Genomic DNA, 23,640 nt, shown 5'->3' on the forward strand with positions numbered 1-23,640 from the left:
AGCCAAAAACTAGAAAAAACCTGAAGGTCCTTCAATAAGTTAATAAACCATGATACCTCCACTCTATGGAATACTACTCAGCAATAAAAAAGAACAAATTATTGGTTCACACAAAAAACCTGGATGGTTCTCAAGGGGGTCATGCTGAGTGAAAAAGGCCAATCTCAAAAGGATATATACTATATCATTCCATTTAAATAGCATTCTTGAAATGACAAAATTATAGAGATGAACATACTAGTGGTTGCCAGGGTATAGGTTGAGGGGAAAGGAGGGATATAGCTATGTCAGGATGTAGCTGTGTCTATGAAAAGATTGCATAAGGAATCCTGGTTAAAAAAACAACTGTCTTCTATCTTGACTGTGGTGGCCACACAAGTCTACACAAGTGATAGAGCTACACGTACACACAAGCACACACACCACATACACACTAGTGCAAGTAAAACTGGTGAAATCTGAATACGATCCATGGATTATATCAATGTCAGTTTTCTGGTTATGATGTTCTGCTATACTTATGTAAGATACTTCTATTGGGAGAAATTAGTTGAAGTATATATGGAATCTATTATTTCTTATAATTGCATGTGAATCTATAATTATCTCAAGAGAAAAAATTAAAGAAAATCAAGTCAGCAATATACGAAAATGAATGTGAAACAGGAAGTGAGGGTGGCAATGTCCAATCTGATTCCAAGGTTTTACAGTCTCCCACAGAAGCACACATCCCATTAGAACATAATAGTGATTCTTCCTTAAGAAAGGTTTTGTGAGAAGGAAATCTGAAAGACTCTTGACTGAACCAAGCGAATGGGTTTTCCAAATGAGACCGTCAGAGCAAGACACAGTCAGATGGATTGGCAAGTTTAATGTTGTCCCCATCTCTGCCTTCCCCTGGTGCCCTGTCAGGTAGGAGGAAGCTTCTGACCAAAAGTAGATCAGTTAAAAGAAAAACAAAGAAGCTACAATTTTTGCACATCTGAAAGTAGTAAGTTTATGTATGATGCTGCTACATATAATTAAAAAAGCAAATACTAAAACCTTCTCTAACACTGTCTCCACAATTCCATTTCAAAAAATCTGTTCTAGCATATTCTGCTTAGATGAAGATGTACCAAGGAAGAATTCAAAAAGATCAGTGCACCCAGAAGCTCTCAAAGAAAGCAGTCATGCAGATTGCTCTCTTAACACTTTATTGAACAAAGAACACTCTGTAGAACATATGATGGGCTAGGTCTACACTGCGCGCAGTAAAGCTGAACATGACAATAGTTCAATGTGAAGTGTTAAACAAAATTAGGGTTCTTCATTGTACAAAACTTCTTATGTAGCTGTCATGCAAGAATAATGCATTAAATTCAGCATTTTCATCAATCATCTATCAGTTCAGTTCAGCTGCTCAGTCGTGTCCAACTTTTTGCGACTCATGGACTGCAGCATTTCTGTGGTATATATTTCAAACAAATTAGTTACACTGAAAATACTCAAACATCTTTCAGCTTCTCTTGGATGCCAAATAAAATCTTAGTACAAATATCAAAAATGCTGGTCACCCCAAAAGACAGACTACCAAACTCAAAAGAATATAAGTTCCAAAATACTGTTTATTAAGTTGGATAAAGGCAAGGACTATCAGTTATTGCAAAATTCATGTAAGAACACTTAATAGTCCAGCTATAAGCATTTCTTTTAAGCTTTTCACATTAATGAGTGCTGTTTATAGTATTAAAATTCTATCACTCAAGCATCAACGATTACATTTCAGAAAAAGGAAATCATTTGTGCCATCTTTCTACAAAAGAGAAAACATAATAATAAACAGAACTAGTATCTATAATAGGATACACTGCGGGTTGGGGGATAGTTAAGGAAAAATAGTGCTTTACTTTTATGGTAGAAATTATGTAATGTAAATATCGTTTTGGCCCTTACCAAAAAAATCCATGAGAAAAGCTCAAATTTGAACCCTGTGTGCGTTTATTTTAAAATCTATGTTCATGAGTTTATACTGCATCTGTTTATACCAATACGTGGCAAATATCTATCACTTTCACATACATTGAACCATTCTAGGGGAATATGGGGAGAAAAAGGCCTTACTTATGCATCACCTAGTACAACTTTTACTTATAAAAATGCAAGTTCTTTGAGTCAATGACTTTAAAAACCAACATGTACCTCTGTTAATTCCTCTCTCTCCACCCTCCTATCCTCACCATCTCGAAAGAACTAGTCTAATGCCTTTGTATCTGCTAAGATTTGTCAATGAGGTCGTTGAGTACCACCTCCACTGAAACAAAAGTACACTGTCTATTGCACCTTCCTTTTCTTTAACAAGTGAGCAGAACTGTAATGCTTCCAACCACCTGTCTAGATCTCTAGGTAATTTATACTGCTGCTGGCATGTCTGCTAGCTCTGCAGAACGGCTGCTTGTCTACAATGGCCAGTGTCCAGCAGCTAGATATTTTTTGGAGTTATGCTTGTTATCAGGGAAATCAGAAGTTTATGTATGTTAGAGACAGTGCTTCCTGCCTGTCCCATTCAAACTTGCTATGTGCTGCAATTAGTATGGTTTTGCTCACTTCCTTGTCTGCTGTAACTATGGCAGAAAGAACTGTTTCTGTCTCGGAACCAGTTCATGCTTGTGAGGAAACATGGTGGAAAGAGGAATAGTTGATGAGGGGCCACGGGAGGGGCTTGGCAGACCAGATGAAAGGCTCACTCTCTGGATCCTTCCAATGGTCTTTAATGCTCTTGAGTAAGACAGAGAAAAGATCAATGATATACAAGGCAAGAGACATCAAGGAAACCAGGAGCATGAAGTAGATGATGTTTTTCTCTGTGGGGCGAGAGAGGAAGCAATCCACCTGATGTGGCAGGGGTCTCGTTTGCAAGTGGAAACCACATTCAGGCTGAATCCCTAGATGTACCACTGGATCAGCAGGAAAGCCACGTCAAAGACAGACTTGATGAAGATGCAGATGGTATAGGTTTACAGCAAGCCTCCATCCCACCATCTTCACCGTGTCGTGTTCTTCAAGGCCATACTTGAACTTCCTGATTTCAATTTCCTCTAAGGGCATCTCTACAATGGCACCATTGGTTTGGGCAACTTTGAGCTCCTCCTCTTTCTTGTTCAACTTGTCCTCCTTTTGCATCACACAGGACACATGGACTAGGTACAGGAGTGTGGGGACAGATGCAACTATGATCTGTGGGACTCAGAAGTGCATGTGAGAGATTGAGAAGGACTGATCATAGCAGACATTTTCACAACCAGGTTGCCCAACATTACAACTAAAGGCAAACTACTCATCATGTCAGGCTGACTCAACTGCTGTTCCCAGTAGCAGGATTCTGAAAACCAAAGGACTGAGAGCCATACCTTCCCTATAGCTGTGAACCCTGTCAAGGAGTTGGCCTAAAGCACTCTAGTAACTCATGCTGCCTGTTCGCTGTTCTTTCCCTTAAAAGCGAAGTAGGTATGCCAAGTGACTGCACTCCTTAGAGGATGAAGTAAAATGAAAAAGCACTCAGAACTGTCTAAAACTTACAAGTCTGTTACTCTTTGGTACCTTCCTCATTTTTTCCCCTAACAAAAGGCAATTGCTGATACCTGATAACAACTGATGTGGATTCACTTTCCATACATGGTGAGTAAATATTCTTAAATAAGAATGTACATATATCAATAATGTGTCAAGTTACATAAACAGGGGAACAAAACAGACACATTTAAATGTCTCCAATTCCAGAAGGAGGCAATCTTCAAAGATTAAAACTCAAGCACAAAAACTGAATTAAAAATTTACATGCATATATTGGCTGATTCATTTTCAGGTGTATCAGGCCATCATCTCCAGATAATGATATTCATCCCAGCATTATTTATGAGTGCCTAGTAGGTGTCACATATGATAATGGGCACTGGTTCCTACTATGAGTCCTTCAGAGCTCACAATCAACTAGGGGGAACAGATCAGCAAAAGCACAGTATTTTATTGATTATCACAATTAATTGACTATAAGATAAATCATTATTTTACTTACCATTCAGAAAGCAATCAGGGCATCCAAGGTAAGATATGCCCCAATTTCAGAACTGTGGGGGGGGGGATGTATACTTAGAATCAATGAAAAAGGTTTAGTAAATGAATATGCAAGTACAAATTTAATTAAGTGTCAAGAAGAAACAAACAGGCACCGACAGAGATTAGCACGACGAAATCCAGATCAGAATGTATAGAGTCAGCCAAGCAAAGACTGGAAAAACTGCTGCGTGTGAAGAAGCAGCAGGGGCAAAAATTTGAAGAGGGAAGGACTCACTGTATTCAAGGAGCTCAAAGGCAGGCAGTATGGTTACCAGGTAGTAGAGAGAGGTAGCAGAATATGACAAAGGAGGCTACCTCAGGCATCAGCAGAGAATCCCAGAGGCAGAAAGTCAAATCACACTGTGAGGCCGGGGCAAGATTGAGGCCATCAGAGAAAGTAGTAATGGCGGTTGGGGGAGTTCTAGGGGATGGTAAGAGAGTCAAGGGAGGAAACAGGATGCAACTGAGGGATATACAAATCAGTACAGAGACAAGGGCTCTGGGTAATGGATGACCAGTGAATTCTGGTGGTGTCAAAAGATGTCAGGAATCATGGGTCTGATCCTGAGAGTCTCTGGAGAGGGGAAGACAATCTGTACCAGTGCTGTGGTCCTGAATCCTGTGGTACATAAAGGGGCATTTTACAAGGATAGCTGCCATCCCAGTCAGCAGAGAGTAGACCAGCAAGATCAGAACCAAAAAGAGGAGCTGCTACTCTCCTCATCTGGGAACTGAAGTCAGGTCTCTGCCAACAGGGGTCTCAATTTAAATACTTATCTACTGAATGTGGACCATTATCTTCCTTTCAATTGTTAGCACATGGAAGCTTTTTTGTAAAGACTACAATACTTCATTCTTTCTGGTTTCTTCTAAGATAGTGTTTTAATATATCAAGAGCTTTTAAAAGAATTTCAGGAGCAGCAATTCTGATACCACCCAACAAAGTGGTGTCAGTAGGTGGAACCTGCATGGGGCACAACATACACCTGCCAAGCCTCTACTGAAGACCTTCTATTCTTTCTCCACTTCCTCCTGACAGTCCTCTTTCTTTATAAGTAATGTCTCTGAGGAAAAAGCCTAAGGAGAAGTTTCTGCCTCTAATTCAGAACATGCCAAACAAACAGATCTTACCTTAAAATGAAGGACCACAGCTAACTGATTATCACACAGCAAAAATAATTATTTTCAACCAAATTATTTCAATATAGCACTACCTCATCATTTTTAAAACAAACTTTATTTTTGGGCTCCAAATCACTGCAGATGGTGACTGCAGCCATGAAATTAAAAGACACTTGCTCCTTGGAAGGAAAGTTATGACCAACCTAGACAGCATATTAGAAAGCATAGACATTACTTTGCCAACAAAGGTCCGTCTAGTCAAGCCTATGGTTTTCCCAGTAGTCATGTATGGATGTGGGAGTTGGACTATAAAGAAAGCTGAGCACTGAAGAATTGATGCTTTTGAACTATGGTATTGGAGAAGACTCTTTAGAGTCCCTTGGACTGCAAGGAGATCCAGTCAATCCTTAAGCAAATCAGTTCTGAATATTCAGTGGAAGGACTGATGTTGAAGCTGAAACTCCACTACTTTGGCCACCTGATGCAAAGAACTGACTCATTTGAAAAGACCTTGATGCTGGGAAAGATTGAAGGCTGGAGAAGAAGGGGACGACGGAGGATGAGATAGTTGGATGGCATCACCGACTCAATGGACATGAGTTTGAGCAAGCTCTGGGAGTTGGTGATGGACAGGGAGGCCTGGAGTGCTACAGTCCATTGGGTCACAAAGAGTCGGACACAACTGAACTGAACTTATTTAGTATATTAACATAACATTCATAATATTTATATTTTAATTCTCCCTCTTTAAAAAATTAAATAATTATGTAAATCAGAAATAAAATTGCAGATATTACTGTTTGGGAAATGGAAAAAAATTAAATAATTAAAAAATTATTCCCAAAGGTAAATGTTCATTTCAAACAATTAGAACAGAGGAAAACATTTCTTAAAGTAAACATAATATGAATTTGCCAATTAATGAGCCATCTTAAATACCATGCAGCTTACTTGTTTCTTGGTTTAATGGCTGTTCCTCACAGTAGATTCAGTGAGAAAAATAAAACTTAAAATGAAACCTAAGAAGGGGTGCAAGGTTAATGCATTTTACAATGTCAACCACTCAAAGTTGGTTACAACTGTTCTCCAAGGATAAGAACTGAAGCTTCCCAAAATGTAATTTTTTACCAAGTAATCAAATTATAAGATTTAAAAGCATACCCAGTGCTTTCTCAGTTGCTTAAATAATACATTTTAGCCAAACTGTCCTCTATCAGGCAGACTCTGGAAGTAATCCTATTAAGCTAAAATCACCAAGATGTATAGTTCATAATTGATACATTCTTCCAGGTTAATTGAAAATAGACCATCCACAGCATAAAAGTTGGTCATTTATTCTCATTAGTTTTTCAAATTTAACCAATGCTTAGTCCCAAAGATTTCAAAATGCCTTTAAAAATTGAGTTACTTCTTCAAAAACAAGTGGGGTAAAGAAACAACAAATGAAGGTTAAAGAAAATAATCCCTGAAACTGCTTTAGCATGGTTTATAGAAGGTATCTGATAGAACAAAAAACAGTGCTGGGGTGGGAGCAGGTGCAAAAAATAAAAACTTCTAGTTAATTTAGGATGAAGTTATTGGGAATTTTCTAGAACATGAAGTTCTTAATTTTTACAAATCTTTGGCTCTGAAAAAGTTCTTACTAATCACTTTTAAAAATACACAGATCGGAGATTCAAAGGATGAAAATAACAGAGAATGAATCATCTAGCTAAGCAAATGGCTCATACGGAAGTTAAAAGCCTCTTGTTGAACATTATTTTAAAACTGGACCACGTGTTTCTAATTTGAAAATACAAATACAAAACTTTAGGTTTTAGCTCCAATACATAAAGTGCTTGGGTATTGTCATTCCTATCCTTACAACAAGAAAAAATCTGAATAAACTGCCAATCAACAACTTTTATTAGACTTATCAGAGACTTGACGACACAGGGCAAACTGAACTACTGAAATCTGGAGAGACAGGCAAATGCAGAGAATCACATCCAAGATCAGCTTACCTGGAACAGAAGGTGTTGGAGTAATACACTGGTAAGAAAATTTAAATTGTAATTTTGACAAAAGATTATGCATGAGAACTCTTGGAGGCCCAATCTTAGGAAAGCCTCTATATTCTAATGGTTTTACCTCCAGGAACCTTACCAAGTTCTGAGTGTAAAGATCCAACAACAATCTCCTCCCCTTTTGGGTAAGAGGAAGAGAGAAGTAACCATTTTGAAATGCACCCATGGGAAAGGTAACAGTTTTGAAAAAAGCCTAGAAGGTTCTCCTTAACAAAAGCCAACATGCCAAGGGAAAATTTACCCAAGCCTTTTATACTGTCCTGGGAGAGGGGGAATTAGCCAAATACAGACTCCTCTAGTCTCAGTTCAATTCAGTCCCTCAGTCATGTCCCACTCTTTGCGACCCCATGGACTGCAGCATGCCAGGCCTCCCTGTCCATCATTAACTCCTGGAGTTCACCCAAACCCATGTCCATTGAATCGGTGATGCCATCCAACCATCTCATCCTCGGTCATCCCCTTCTCCTCCTGCCCTCAATCTTTCCCAGCATCAGGGTCTTTTCAAATGAGTCAGCTCTCCGCATCAGGTGGCCAAAGTAGTGGAGTTTCAGCTTCAACATCAGTGCTTCCAATGAACACCCAGGACTGATCTCCTTTAGGATGGACTGGTTGGATCTCCTTGCAGTCCAAGGGACTCTCAAGAGTCTTCTCCAACATCATAGTTCAAAAGCATCAATTCTTCAGTGCTCAGCTTTCTTTATAGTCCAACTCTCACATCCATACATGACTACTGGAAAAACCATAGCCTTGACTAGACGGACCTTTGTTGGCAAAGTAACGTCTCTGCTTTTTAATATGCTGCCTAGGTTGGTCATAACTTTCCTTCCAAGGAGTAAGCGTCTTTTAATTTCTGCAGTGATTTTGGAGCCCCCAAAAAATAAAGTCAGCCACTGTTTCCCCAACTATTTGCCATGAAGTGATGGGACCAGATGCCATGATATGAGTTTCCTGAATGTTGAGCTTTAAGCCAACTTTTTCACTCTCCTCTTTCACTTTTATCAAGAGGCTCTTTAATTCTTCTTCACTCTCTGCCATAAGGGTGGTGTCATCTGCATACTGCTAGCCTTGTCTCACCTAAAAGGAAGAAGGTTGCAGTCCGGGGCTCAGGCCCACCAAAAGACTAACATTTGGTTCTAAGATCATAAAACACTTCCCCTTCCCCACATTCTATCACCATGTCACCAAAGTGCCAGTACACTAACAACAGATTACAACAGAAAGAGTTGCAAGAAACAGATTCTATTTAAAAAGGACTTCTCAGAGAAACCCTAAGATAATGGGGGAGAAAAATTTTAAAAACAAAGAAACTAGAGGAAACTGAAAGGGAAAGGGAAAGGGAAGTCGCTTAGTAGTGTCTGACTCTTCGCAATCCCATGGACTGCAGCCTACCAGGCTCCTCCATCCACGCAATTCTCCAGGCAAGAGTACTGGAGTGGGGAGCCATCGCCTTCTCCGAGAGGAAACTGAAGCCTCTGGCATACACACATATAACATTAAACACAGCCTAACTCCTACCCAAATTAACATGAAACCTTACACTACGGGCATATTTACCTCTGTTTCTATTATCCAATATGTCCTACCTGGCTTTTAAAAAACAGTAAAAAGTATGCTAGAAGGCAAGAGAAAACACTGAGGAGATTAAGCATCAGAACAAGACTTACACTGGTCACAGATTTGGGGAATAATTTCAGATAACAGCTATCATTATTGTCATAAGCACGCAAATGGAAAAGGGAGACAACATGCAAGAATAGATGACTAATGTAAGAATATACAACTTTAAGGAAAAAGTAAAAGGAAATGCTAACAATCAAAAACACCATAACAAAAATGAATAATACTTTTAATGGACTCATCAGTAGACTGGACACGGCCAAGGAAGCAATCAGTGAGTTTAAAGATATGTCAGAGAAATTTCCCAAACTAAAATGCAAACAGAAAAAAGAATTTTAAAAAGGAGAAAAGAATATCCAAGAACTACGTGACAATTACAAAAGGTGTCACTGAAATACCAGAAGAAGGAGACAAAAGATAAGAACTATTTGAAGGAATAACTGCTGAGAATCTTCCAAAATCAGAGTCTTCCAAATCAAAGACACCAAATGATATATCCAAGAAGCTTGGAGCACATCAAGTAAAATAAATACCTGAAAACTCTACACCTAAACATACTGTATTCAAACTACACAAAATCAAATGCAAAGAGAAAATTATGAAAGAAGTGAGAGGGAGAAAAAAACACCTTCCTTATAAAAAACAAGTACATTTGACTTCTTCTCAGAAGCCAGAAAGTGAAATATTTAGTGGTGAAAGAAAAAAAAATAAACGAATCTAGAAAGCATTCAGTGAAATTATCCTTCGAAAGTGAAGGAGAAATACTTTCTCAGATAAACAAAAACTGAGGGAATTTGTCACTAGTGGACCTGCCTAATAGAAACTGTCTTTAAAAAGTTCTTCAGAGAAAGAAAACGACATAGATCAGAAAGTCAGATCCGCACAAAGAAAGAAGGAAAGAAATCATTGGAGAAGGCATAAATGAAGTTAAAAAAATCTATTTTTCTTTTTCTTAATAGATACTTGTTCTAAGTAACAATGTGTGTGCGAGCTCAGTCGTGTAAGTAACAATGTGTGTGCGAGCTCAGTCGTGTCCGTCTCTTTTCAACCCCGTAGACAGTAGTCCACCAGGCTCCTCTGTCCATGGGATTCTCCAGGCAAGAATAATGGAGTGGGCAGCCATTTCTTACTCCTCTAAGTAATCAGAGTAATAGTGTATTTGCTGATTATAGCAAATGGATATGTAAAATGAAAGGTACCTCTACTATCTGAAAAGCAGATAAAGAGTTATCTGACAGTAGACTTAGACAAGTTGTAAATATACACTGTTAACTCTAGAGTAACAACTAAAAACCCTTTTAAAAAGAAATATACTGTATATGCTGAGAGGAGATAAAGTAGAATCATACAAAATGGTCAACTGAAATCAGGGAAGGAAGAAAAAGGGGACCAATTAGTGACTTTAGAAAAAGGAGTATAACAAATAGAAAAGTAATAAACATGGTTCATATTAATCCAAGTATATATATATATATATATATATATATATAAAATACTCACTTTAAATGTGAATGACCAAAATACACCAATTAAAAGAGACTGTCAGAGTAGATTTTTAAAACTCATATTAAATACAAAGATACATCTAGGTTAAAAGCAAAAGGGTGAAGAAAGATATACCCTGTTATTGTAGTATTAATCAAAAGAAAGCTGAAGTAGCTGTATCAGTTTTAGACAAAGGCTTTAGAACAAGAAAAATTAACAGGATAAAGAGGGACATTAGAAAATGATATACTCTCCAAGAAGGCACAACAATCCTTAATATGTATGCACCAAACAAGCATCAAAATATATGATGCAAAAGACAGAACTGCAAAGAGAAATAAATCCACTATTATAGTTGGATACTTCAACATCCCCATTAGGTAACTGACAGATCTAGCAGGCCAAAAATAAAGAAAAAAATGAATAAAGATAGGTGAATTGAACAGTACCATCAATCAACCAGATCTACCTGCTATTTATGTAACACTTCATCCAACAACAGCAGAATATATATTATTCTCAAGTCACATGGAATATTCATCAATATAGACCAAATTCTGCACCACAAAACACAACTTCACAAAATTCAAAGAATAAAAATCATACAGAGTATACTCTCACAGCACAATGGAATTAAACTAGAAATCAGTAACAAATAGATAGCTGGAAAATCTCAAAATATTTAACTATTAAACAATACACTTCTAAATATACATAGGTCAAAGAAGAAATCTAAAGAGGATTTTTTAAATATTTTTAACTAAATGAAAATCAAAATCTATATAATGCAGCAAAAGCAGGCCTTAGAGAAAAGTTTATAGTATTATACACATATATTCTAAAAGAACACAGGCTTAAAATCGATAACCTACACTTCTACCTTAGGAAATAAGGCAAAGAAGGACAACTTAAGACTAAAGCAAATGAATAAGAGAGTAGAACAGTAAAAATTACAGCAGTAATCAAAATTGAAAACAGGAACTCAACAGTGAAAAACGAGTGGAGACAATAGATGGTTCTTTGAAAACACTGATAAAATTGATAAACCTTTGACAAGATAACCAAGAAAAAAAAGAGAGAAGACAACAAATTATTAATAACAGAAATGAAAGAAGAGTCATCATTACAAATCACATGGACATTAAAAGGATAATAAAGGAATATTATACATAAATCTATGCCTACATTTTTGATAACTTAGATAAGTGAACCAATTCCTTGAAAAAAACAAACTATCAACATTTATACAAGGAAAAATAATAGATGATGTGAATAGGCCTATATCTAAGAAAGGAAGAAATTCTCTACGATCTCTTCCAGAAAACAAAAGTAGAAAAATACTTCAAAGAGAACTCTATGAGGCCACATTAGGGTATTACCAATCCTGAAACCAGATAAAGACATTAAAAGGCAAATTATATGAACTAGGGGCTTCCCTTGTGGCTCAGCTGGTAAAGAATCTGCCTGCAATGTGGGAGACCTGTGTTCAATCCCTGGGTTGGGAAGACCCCCTGGAGAAGGGAACAGCTACCCACTCCAGTATTCTGGCCTGGAGAATTCCATGGACTGTATAGTCCATGGGGTCGCAAAGAGTCAGACAGGACTGAGCAACTTTCACTTTCACACACATGGACTAGACATAGAAATCTGCAACCAATATTATCAAATCAAATTCAGCAATGTACAAAAAGAAATACACATCTCAACCAAATGGGATTTATCTCAGATGTGCAAGGCTGGTTCAACATCCTAAAATTAATTCATAATCAGCAGATGAAAGTCAAACTACATGATTATATCAAATGATGTAGAAAAGCATTTGACAAAACCCAATATCCATTCAGGATACATACTCTTAGCAATCTTAGAGAGAACTTCCTCAACTTGATAAAGGACATCTAAAACAAACCTACAAGCTAAAAACATCATATTTAATGGTGAGAAACTGCATGCCTTCCCACTAAGCTCAGAAAAAGACAAGAATGTCTCTTCTCACCATTTGTATTAAACACTGTACTGGAATTCATAACTAATACAAAACAAGTAAAGGAAATAAAAGGTATACAGATTGGGAAAGAAGAAAGAAAACTATTTTGTTTGCAGATGACATGACTGATTATGAAGAAAATCCCAAAGAATCTACCTGCCCCCCCCCAAAAAAAATAACACTGAAACTAATAAGCAATTCTAGCAAGTTCATATGATACAAAGCTAATATACAAAGTCAATTGCTTTCCTATATACTAGCAATGAACTGGAATTTAAAAACTAAAAACAGGACTTCCTTGGTGGTACAGTGGATAAGAATCTGCCTGCTAATGCAGGGGACACAAGTTTGATCCCTGGCCCAGGAAGATTCCACATGCCGTGGACAACTAAAGCCCGTGCACCACACCAACAGAGTACACACTCTAGGGGCTGCAAGCCACAATTAATGAGCTCTCAAGCCTAGAGCCTGTGCTCCCAACAAGAGAACCCACCACAACGAGAAGCCTGTGCACCATAACAAAGGGTAGCCCCTGCTCATCAGAACTAGAGAAAGCTTGAGTGCAGCAAAAACCTAGCACAGCCAAAAATAATGTTTTTTAAAAAATTAAAAACTATACCATCTATATCATCACCAAAAGAAAAAAATACTTAGCAATAAATCTAACAAAACAATTATAAGATATGCATGTAAAAAACTGTTGAAAAATTAAAATGAGAAAAATGCAGAGATATTCTGTACTCATTGATTAGAAGACACAATATTGTTAAGATGTCAATTCTCAACTCAACCTACAGATTTAATGAGATCCCAGTCCAAGCAAGCTATTTTGTGGATATCCACAAACTGATTTAAAAGATAATACAGAAAGGAAAAAGACCTGGCATAGCCAATACAATACTGAAAAAGAACAACGAAATTGAAAGACTGACACCACCTGACTTTAAGACTTACTGTAAAGCTGCAGTAAATCAAGACAGTATAATATTGGTGAAGAATAGACATATAGATCAATGAAACAAAACACAGATCCCAAAAACAGACTCAACACAAACACAGCTGATCTTTGATAAATAAGCAGTGACAATCCAATGGAGACAGAAGTCCTTTCAACAAATGGTTGAAATAACCTAATCAAAAATGGGCCAAGGACGTGACTTTTCTCCAAAGACTTACAAATAGCCAAGAGCACATGAAAAGATGTCCAACATCACTAATCATTAGTGTCATGCAAATCAAAACCATAATATGACACCACTATAGACTAGGATGGCTGCAGTAAAAATAATAATAGTAGTAAGGAAACACGTATTGGTGAAGATGTGGAGAAACTGGGACCTTTGTACAGTGCTGGCAGAAATGTAAAGTGGTATAGCCACTGTAGAAAAGTTATGCGATTCCTCAAAAATGTTAAACACAGAATTCTCATATTACCTAGCATTTTCACTTCTTGGTATATAACCCCAAAGAACTGAAAACCAAACAAAACTCAAACAAAACTCAATCACAAAAGTTCACAGCAACACTATTCACAATAATCAAAAGGTGAAAACAACCTAAACGTTCATCTACAGATAAATGGATAAACAAAATGTGGTATGGCCACACAACGGAATATTACTCAGTCATAAAAAAAAGGAATGAAGTAATGATACAGGCTACACGGATGAATCTCAAAAACATTACACTAAGTGAAAGAAGTCAAATTCAAATGGCCACAAATTGTATGTGATTCCCTTTATATAAAATATCCAGAATAGGTAAATCTGTAGAGACAGAAAGCAGATTCATGTTTGCCAAAGACAGAGAAAGTGAGAAACAGTGAGTACTTAATGGGTATAGAGTTTTTCTAGGGGGTGATAAAGTGTTTTGAAACTTGATAGAGGTAGTGATTGTACGATATTGTGAATATACTGAATGCTACTGAGCTGTGCACTTTAAAATGGTTGGTTTTATATTATGTGAATTTTACTTCCATTTTTAAAAAGGCCACAACACTGTAAATCAACTGTACGTCAATTAAAAAATATAAGGGCCTATGTGGTTTACTTCCTGGCTCAAGCACTTACTAACTTGCATGGTTTTTAGGAAATTAACATATTTTAGCATCAGTTTCCTCCATTTTAAAGGAAGGTAATTCTTTCTAACTTTTATAGCTGTTATGAGGATCTAAAGAGTAATGAAAATAAAACACCAAGCCCAGCACAACGCCTGGAAGTTAAGAGATACTTGAAACAGATTATTACTATTGCTTCTTCTCATTTATGGTCACTTGAATTATACAATATTAGGAAGTTATCTCAATTTTCTTTGCCTGTAAAGAATTTTCCTCTTCATATTTGTGAGAATGTCCGTCTCATGAACTCAAGTTACCTTTCATAGTCTTGGTGAAGACTGTTTTCTTCTTTGTATTCACCTCTGAATGAAAAGAGAGCTATTCAGGCCAGTGATGAAACAGTCAGAGTGAAGAGACTGCATGTGTCTCTGTATGCCCAGTTCCTAGAAAGTCCAATTCTCCATTCTGATACTTGATCATGAAAGAGGGAACCAATATAAAACTTCCTACTTAACCAGCCAAAAGATTTACTCAAGCTCAGCTCAAGGGAAAAATAATTTTCAGTGGAAGTTCCACACTTTATTAACTCTATTCCTCAGACTCCAAGAGCACCAAGGGCAAAGAGACAAACAGAAATGGAGATTGTTGGCCCACTGAGGCCACTGTTCTGCTTCCACTGTATTCTCCTAGTTAGGGCTTGCTCAGCATGACAGTCAGCAAACTTCTGTTCAGGAAGGGTCACAAAATAAATACACTATTTTAGACTTTGTATGTCATATGGTCTCTGTTGAAACTGCTCTGTCATTTTAGTGCAAAAGCATCCATAGAAAAAACGTAAGTGAATGAGTGTGGCTAGGTTCCATAAAATAAGTGGCAGGCCAGGTTTGGCCCACAGGCACTCAATAGATTTTTCCTAAAAAGATATTTGGTTGAATTTTACTTTACAATATCATGCCTTGAACACAGTGCTTTAAGTAGAAGTAGAAAGCTTTTTTTTTTTTAATTAAAATACTTTAACATAGGGAACAAACCTTTTTTTTTAACCTTTAAATTAAAAAATAGTAAAGCTCAAAAGCACTGTAGCATATGAACTATAGCTTCTAATATTCAGGGGTAGATTATTTTTATATAAAAATAGATTCCCATGCACTATTTTCAAGTTACTGATTCCAACAACTCATCAAGAGTTATGACGAACTATTTAAAAGTATCCACTATATGGGCATTTGTTGATCAGCTACTTTTCTTATACTGCCAATGTCTATATATTTTGGGCTTGTGTAGAAAAATGACTGACACTCATTTTTTGGTCCCTGAAGCTTTAAAGTCACATTAAAGAACCAGTTAAATCCCTTAAGCATAAACATTTATCAAAGACTAATGAAATTACTCATCTTAAGAAGGTACAGAAAGAATGTTCTCTTACAGAAGGGAATAATTATGTTTTTATGACTGGCAGAAGAGGGAACTTTAAAGTCTACCTTGTGCTCCAGCCAACTCATCCTCTAGATTGGGGGGCTGTGGATGGGAGGAGGGATGAGCATTTAGGAACTGAGTTACTATAAGAAGGATGAATGAGGTAAAGTCTTCTGTGTAGACAATGTCTACAGGGCCAGTAGTAGGGCTAGTTCCAATATGACCATTCTCTTATTTCATTTACTAAGAGCAAACAAAAAACAAAATCCAGATTAGGATGAAAAGGATAAATGCAGCCAGGAAACCTACAAAAGCCTCAGATTCTGTTTCCATAATGTCAGACTCATCTGGAAATTGACACGAGTCATTATTTGTTTTACTAAAAATAAGACGACAGAAACATGGGTAATTTTTTTTATCAATAGACTAGCAGAATTGAAAATGCAAAATATTATAGTACAAAGAAGTACAATTTTGATGACACTTTTGTCCTGTTCCAGAGACTGTTCTACAATTAACTGGATCAACAACAAAAAGCCGGTTAAGAAAGGAAACCACACAGAAGTATCTGTTCTACATGAGTGCCTCTGTAAGAAGAGGCAGATGTTTTCCCCCATCAATGATTCCTGCTATTTTTGTTCCTGACCTGAAGTCCAGTTTAACACTGACATCTCATTAATCTTCATAACCCGCAGTAAATTCACATGATTTCAGAGTACAATTATTTTTAAAAATTATGACAAAATAATCAATTAATACTGAAATATTTCCAGCTGCTTATAATCCTTCTGAAAAATCCCAAGTCTCTCTATAATCTTCTTCAAATGCTCGAAATTTTGCACACAAAAGCAAGAACCCACATGTTACTTTTATTTAAGTAAGGAGGAATAAAATGACAAAGTAATTAACATAATTAATCCCCTATATTCTGTTTCTCATGGTTGACTAAAAATTAAAAAAAAGCATTTGCTTTATTTAATGTGGGGAAAAAACCTGAAAAAATTTAATTTTGTTCCAGTAGAGAATAACTATGGTTTTAGATGGCAACTATAAATAATTTGTTAAATTGATAATGGTTCATTGACTTTTCCTCAAGCATCTTAAAACAGTTTGATTTCTAAAAAATGTAATCAGCTTTTTGATATAAAAACAAAATTAATGTGAAAAAGAAAAATGGAATCACTGATTCAAAAATACATATTGCTTGCTAAAAATCAAGGCTTATAAAAAAAGGTAAATTTACGACTATTAAGCAATAACAAATATCCAAAGAATGCCTTTCAGTAGGGGAAATATGGATATTCCTAACTAGAAAATATTTAATCAAATCTATTCTTCCTACTACTCTCAATCTCAATTTCTGAACTCTCACAAGAGAAGAATGATGCAATCCAGATCTTCTCTATCTACTCTCTCCTTAACCTCTTGCTATTTGGCATTAATGTATCATTTGACTTAGAGAAGTCATTAATAAATGGCATTGTTAAATGAAATGGATTTTCTCACCCCTCAATCCTTATCATCGTGGATCTTTTTATGAGATTTTTATACTATTAGTGAATCCCACTTTAAAAAAATATTTTTTCCTTGCTTGCAAGAGGTCTACTCCTTCTTCTTTCAGTAAGATCATTTAAACATGTCTTTTACTCTGCTCTGCGCTCCCTCTTGGAAGGCTCATATCATTTCAGTTTCATCCCAGGCACAAGGAAGCTATTTCTGGAGTCAGATCAAACCCTGGTTTTTGCCACTTGTTAGCTGCATAATCTTAGCTCTATTACCCAGCCTCTCTCTGACTCAGTTTTCTCATTTATAAAGTAGGGATGGAGAGTGGGGGTTGTGGGGATTAAATGTAAAACATCAAACAGATTGCCTACCTACCACATACGGTAGATGCTCAATATGTGGTATTTACTAATATCAGGTTTGGTACTCTGCTGACATTTTATTCTTTATTATGAAAGCCAAACTCACCTTTCCCTTCAAACTTATACACCCTTTCTAAGTTTTCCAGTCAGGTAAAACAATACCAATGCTTTTCCAGTTCACCACCAATCCTTGGGATCACCTTTAATCTCTCTGCAGGGACCCGCTACTCTGCAAAAGCTCTCTTCAGTGTCTTTCCTTTTTGGTTCCCTGGTGGCTCAGATGGTAAAGTGTCTACTTGCAGTGCGGGTGACCTGGGTTTGATCCCTGGGTCAGGAAGATCCCCTGGAGAAGGAAATGGCAACCCACTCCAGTACCCTTGCCTAGAAAATTCCATGGATGAAGGAGCCTGGCATGCTACAGTCCATGGGGTCACAGAGTGGAACATGACTAAGCGACTTCACTTTTACTTTCTCTAATTTAAGTCAAGTTTATCATTTAATACTTACAGTACCCCAATACTGGATTATTCACAGCTTTTATAACTAGTTATTCAAGAGTATATACACCTACTACTTCAAAACAAACAAAAACTTCTCATAAGTCAACTTTAGCCATAGGAAATGAACTACATGAATCAGCACTTCCGTGTCCTAGACTGGATTAGCATCAATCTCCAGCTCTCTCTATCCTCTCTCTTGCCTCAAGTTCTAATCACATCTCCCTATTTCAACTCCATTCCATTCTCCCCACTTTGTTATGAAGATGACCTCCTGGGGCTTCTGTGAAGAAAACTGTGCTCTAAAACATACCTCCCCTCTCTTGGGCACTTTAAAGCAGACACACAAATAAAAAGAAAATAAGCAACACACATTTGTATGGTAAAGGTCCAGGTCAGAACTTTTTCCAAATGCGAGTAAAATCATAAATCCCCATAAACAGCTTAACAGTCATTGCTAAGAGTGTTCATATAAAGATAACAGAAGCTGTCAAAAAGAGGGTACAATTACATTTTTCTTTTTTAATTGGGTAGCATTTATTTCAGTAAATTAAGAACTGATCTTTGGCCTGGAAAAGCCCAATATCATATTATGTTCACAAAAGACAAGATATATCTGTTTATAAACATGACCTCTAAATTTCTTGCACAGAACACAGATTAAAACAGTGATTTCTTTCATACTTGTTGAAATACACCATACACTAGAAATTATTTAACTATACATACAACCATAGCCAAGCTTCTCAAAAAGAGATCCAATTTATGCACAAGCAATCACACATACCTGTGTAAGTAATCACAGCGAACCTGGTTTATACATTTTTATAAGCATTTTATTAAAAACTTTGAAAGTATGGAAAATATATGCGCGTGATCACTTTATACATAATAGGCACCAAACAGAGGTTTATATCCTTTTTTTTTTTTAAACTATACTGTGAGATTTCATAGATATCCATTTGTTTGATCCGAAAGGGTAAATCTTATCAGAAGCATCAAATCTTTTATTTTTGGATAGCTGGGCAAAGATTTGAAGGACTGATTCTAGCTGAAACAAGGGTATACTATAACAAGTCTAATGATTAAACAACTGTAAATTCTAGAAAAAATTCTATATGACTCTGAGATAGACACTAATTTATGCTTCAAATTTTCTATCCAGTGGTATATTTTTTGGTGCATGAAAGGAAGAAACAATACTCAGAAAGCTGGTCTGCGAGCCCCTCATTTAGTGAAGGGCAGTAAAAAGAAGTATTTTTTTTTTTAAGATGCAATCTCATTTGCAGCAATCTCACATGCGTGTTTTTTTTAAAAAAATATGCACTTCTTCTAACTCTTCAGACAGACCAAGACATACAAGAGCAAGAAAACTATGGGTTATTCATCCTTAGAACTCAAAATGCCCTGCACATGGACAAAGGAATCAGAGTTCACATTTAGAGGTGGTTTCCTGAGAGCAGTGACACTAGTTCTCATCCAGTCTCACTCTGAGTCCATCTTGCCAGCACTAATAGTGTGCATATGAGAACCAGGTACAGTTAACAACCATGTCTTAACAAATGAGTAAATTAGATGAAAGTATAGGGAGAAAGGTCACAGGAAGAAGTGTAACAACTGAGAGAAAATACTGTTGGAAGATGTGCCATTATGTATCAGAAATCCCTGGGTTTTAAAATTCAAGGAGTAAGACTAAGAACTGAAGCATCCCTTGGCTATGCTGTATCAACAGAGCCACAGTATACAAAAAGGAGTATTATGTTCAAGAAAGACTCAAATTTAATTTGGACACTAATAACCTTGAGTAGTATCTATCCAAGAATATTTTTAAGGCTTCCTAAATTTAACTCAAGGCACCTCCCTAAAAGCATAGCACTTCACTAGACAGCTTTCTATTTGTTTAATTTCAAACTGCAGTGATATTTCTTAATTAGAAATTTAAGGGGCTAAATTTATTTTGACTATATTTATTATTTTAAATTCTTAATCATCCTGAATCAAGAGCTAATAGTATTCAAATAATTTTTTTAAGATTTACTGGCAGAGGTCTTAAGATAACTATTATCAACATAACATAATTCAAATACCAAATTTCAAGAATAGAAAATTCTTTGAATTAAAGAGATATGTGATGTAAAATCCAAAATACATCAGTTGTCATGAAGCCTTAAATTCAAAATGTTAAGTAATATTTTGTACAGTAGGGAAGAAAAAGCAAACATAAAAATTACATCATCTTTATGTGTGTTGTCACAGATTTGAGTTTAAATGGCTGAGACTAAACTGCTAAGCTCATCTCAAACATGAATCATATCACTATAAAATACCAAAAAAATTTAAACCTTGGTCTTAACAAATTATGCACAAAATAGTATGAGGCCGGATATTAACATTCAGACTAGCTAAGAAAAACATTTAACCTAATATTTGAAATTGTTACAGCTTCAACACTTGCCAGGTTAAAGGTAATCTCTGAGTAAAACATGCTCAATACAGCAACACCTGTGGAATCTTGAAATAACCTCCCTGAATAACTGGTGATTATTAACCATAGTCAAATAATCTATACAATAAGATTCATTTCAAAGCTGTTCAAGGGTGACCAACAACAGCTAAGAGTCATAATCATACACTATTACTTCAAGCCCTATTTCATAACCAAACACCTATCCACTACCCTTCAAAATCTGGATTCTGACCCAATAAACAATCTTAAATTATTGGTTCTACAAGAAAAATATTGACTGCATGAAACTCCTCCTTGCTCTTTAGTTCTTGACATAAATTAAATCTGCCACTACTTTGATTTCTTCTCTACCACCTTTTCTCTCTTCCCATTAGGCAGCTTTCCATCTACATATAGGTCAGTTGAAAAAAATAGCGCATGAGTATAAAGAACTAATGACTATCCAATCATGATAAAGCTTACCCAAAGCGGTCTCTTTTTTCAGGTTCTCATATTAATTCTTCTTTAAGCATCACCATCATCATAGACAGACATTTTTAATTATATGCCCACATGCACAGAATACTACATTAGTTTCAAAAATGTTAAACATACACAGATATTTTCTTTTTAAAAACCATGTACTTGCCTTATGCCTGCATTTAAGTACAACTCCATAGGCTCCTATAATAAAAAGAAGTGAACAATTAGGGACACGTATACAAAGTACAGCTCTTGGAAAAATCAAAGTTCTATTATATTTACAGTGGCTATCAAAATATGGAATAACAGTGATTCCTAAAATGATAATATTCTGCAGTGATAATGGAATGAGCCATATACAAAGAAAGCATGAACATTTATCATATATTTTTTATAAACCAAGAGTATAAGCAACTCATTTCCCCAACAAGCATGTACTTTTTAATGTTTTTCTTTTTAAGGAAAATTTTACTTGAGATGTTGAAAAATTTCTAGAGATGCACTTTGGACCTAATAACTTTAAGAGTAAATTAAAATTACCTCAAAAGATTCTAGGGAATTCAACACTTAAGAGCTAATGGTTTCACAAGGGTAGGCTCAAGCATGGAGCCTATCAAATATGTTCTCTCTCGTAGGAGACAATTAAATTCTCTTCTAGGATACTAGAATGTCTTCTCTGACTCGCAAAATAGTACAGGTCTCATCTCAGCATTCCAATTAATAACTAGTAGGAGTTGCTACATTTTTGCCATAAATACTAAGTTCAATGGCACCAGCATAAGTAGTCCAAGGATCTCTGATCATCTGTAGCTAAGTACTCCCATTTTATTTGATATATTTCAAATGAGACACATCACTACCTTTTGGGTTACTTATCCTATTAATCAGCCAATAAACTATTTCCTTAAACCCAGAACACAGGGTTGACAGCAAGGAAATTGAGGCAAAAGTTATAATGTGAAAAAATCTAATCAGGAGAATCAAAATGTAATATACAATAACTGAAGTTTGTAGAAATGATTGATGTTTACAGACAGGCAAAGCCTGTGTTTGCGTCTGAGAAGAGGACTTCAGGGAAATGAAATTGGAAAATGTGTCTGCAACAGAGACTGGGGAATCAGAATAAGTATCCTTCAATTGGTCGAGATGGATGAATCTTATTATCACAGTTAGGATGAAACCAGCCATTATAGCCATCCAATTCAACTCCACAATCACTAGGCAATCATCCAATCCTCATTTAACTGCCCATGTTAGTTTTTCCATGGGGTGAAAATGCACTGTTTAGGCTGCAGGGATGTAGAGTTTGCTTGACAGCTTTTAATTTCCTTAATGTATATGTATTTCATAGCCAAGAAGCATCTGAGGTAGTTTACAAAGAAAAAAAAAATAGCAATGATGGTTCTGACTACAACTTGAAACTAACATATTTTGATTTATATGCCAGTCTGGTAGTTGTAGACCCTGAGGGTGGGAAAGATTTAGGGCAGGAGGAGAAGAGGATGACAGAGGATGAAATGGTTGGATGGTATCATCAACTAAATGGACATGAGTCTGAGCAAACTCTGGGAGATGGTGAAGGACAGGGAAGCCTGGCATGCTGCAGTCCAGAGGGTTGCAAAGAGTCAGACATGACTGAGCAACTGAAAAACAACAATAACAACTGGTAGTTGTAGTTAATCTAAGCTAATCCCTGAGAAGAGGATCACCTATAGGCATACTAAGAAAAAGGTCATGATGCAGAAAAACTTAGGCCCAGAATCTGAAACATTCCAACTCTGTTACATCCAAGGAGCTGACCTTCTCCAGTGAGTATTTTTACAGCATAAGTCTATATAACACTTTTGAAAAACAGTAATAAATCAGGTATTATAAAATTAATAGTAAATAAGACATTGAGAATGAATTTTATCTACATAATGAATACCAATGAAAAAGACGAAAAGGAGCTAGGTGAAGAAAAAAGAATCCTTTTTTTTTTGTCTTCAAACTTCACATCTTGAAGCAAATACGTAATGATTACACAATATTTTAATTGTTTCTAGTTATTTGAAAAGGATTTAACAACTTAATATTAAAATCCAGAACTATGCTGTTGACATAGGTAAATTGTAAAACTTCTTTTGAAATTCAAAATACACTTGAAAATTCTGAAATACCAAAACTTTTGTAACAATGCTTTAAAGATATAAAGAAATCATAATTATAATAACTTATACTATTAAAAGAATCATTTATCAAAATCTCCACAAAAAGTTATCGTTAAGAGCAAAAATTACAAAAAAAGGAATTAGGAAGATTTATGAAAAAACAAATTACCATATTTCATCAGATTGATGATGTCATTGATTATAAGTATTATTTTATGTACTACTAGGAAAGAAAAAGTTCTGCCAATTAAACCATGACATGCTACTGATTGTAACACACATCCTGATTTCAGAGATGTTAAAATATGACCAAATCGTGAGGCTCAGAATTTATAAAATGTGGTTTGTCATTCTC

At 36.0% G+C, this 23,640-nt stretch overlaps 1 protein-coding gene across 1 annotated transcript in view; it reads right to left on the reverse strand.

Moving 5' to 3' along the window:
- CDKL5 (cyclin dependent kinase like 5) overlaps positions 1-23,640 on the reverse strand; it is a 107,563-nt gene that overhangs the window by 83,680 nt on the left and 243 nt on the right. The window contains exon 2 of the mRNA XM_052663614.1: positions 21,302-21,336. Coding sequence (XP_052519574.1) covers positions 21,302-21,336 — 35 coding nt within the window. The remainder of the gene's footprint in view (positions 1-21,301; positions 21,337-23,640) is intronic.

This window comes from Budorcas taxicolor, chromosome X (assembly GCF_023091745.1).
Source record: "Budorcas taxicolor isolate Tak-1 chromosome X, Takin1.1, whole genome shotgun sequence".
NCBI classification, from domain to species: Eukaryota; Metazoa; Chordata; class Mammalia; order Artiodactyla; family Bovidae; genus Budorcas; species Budorcas taxicolor.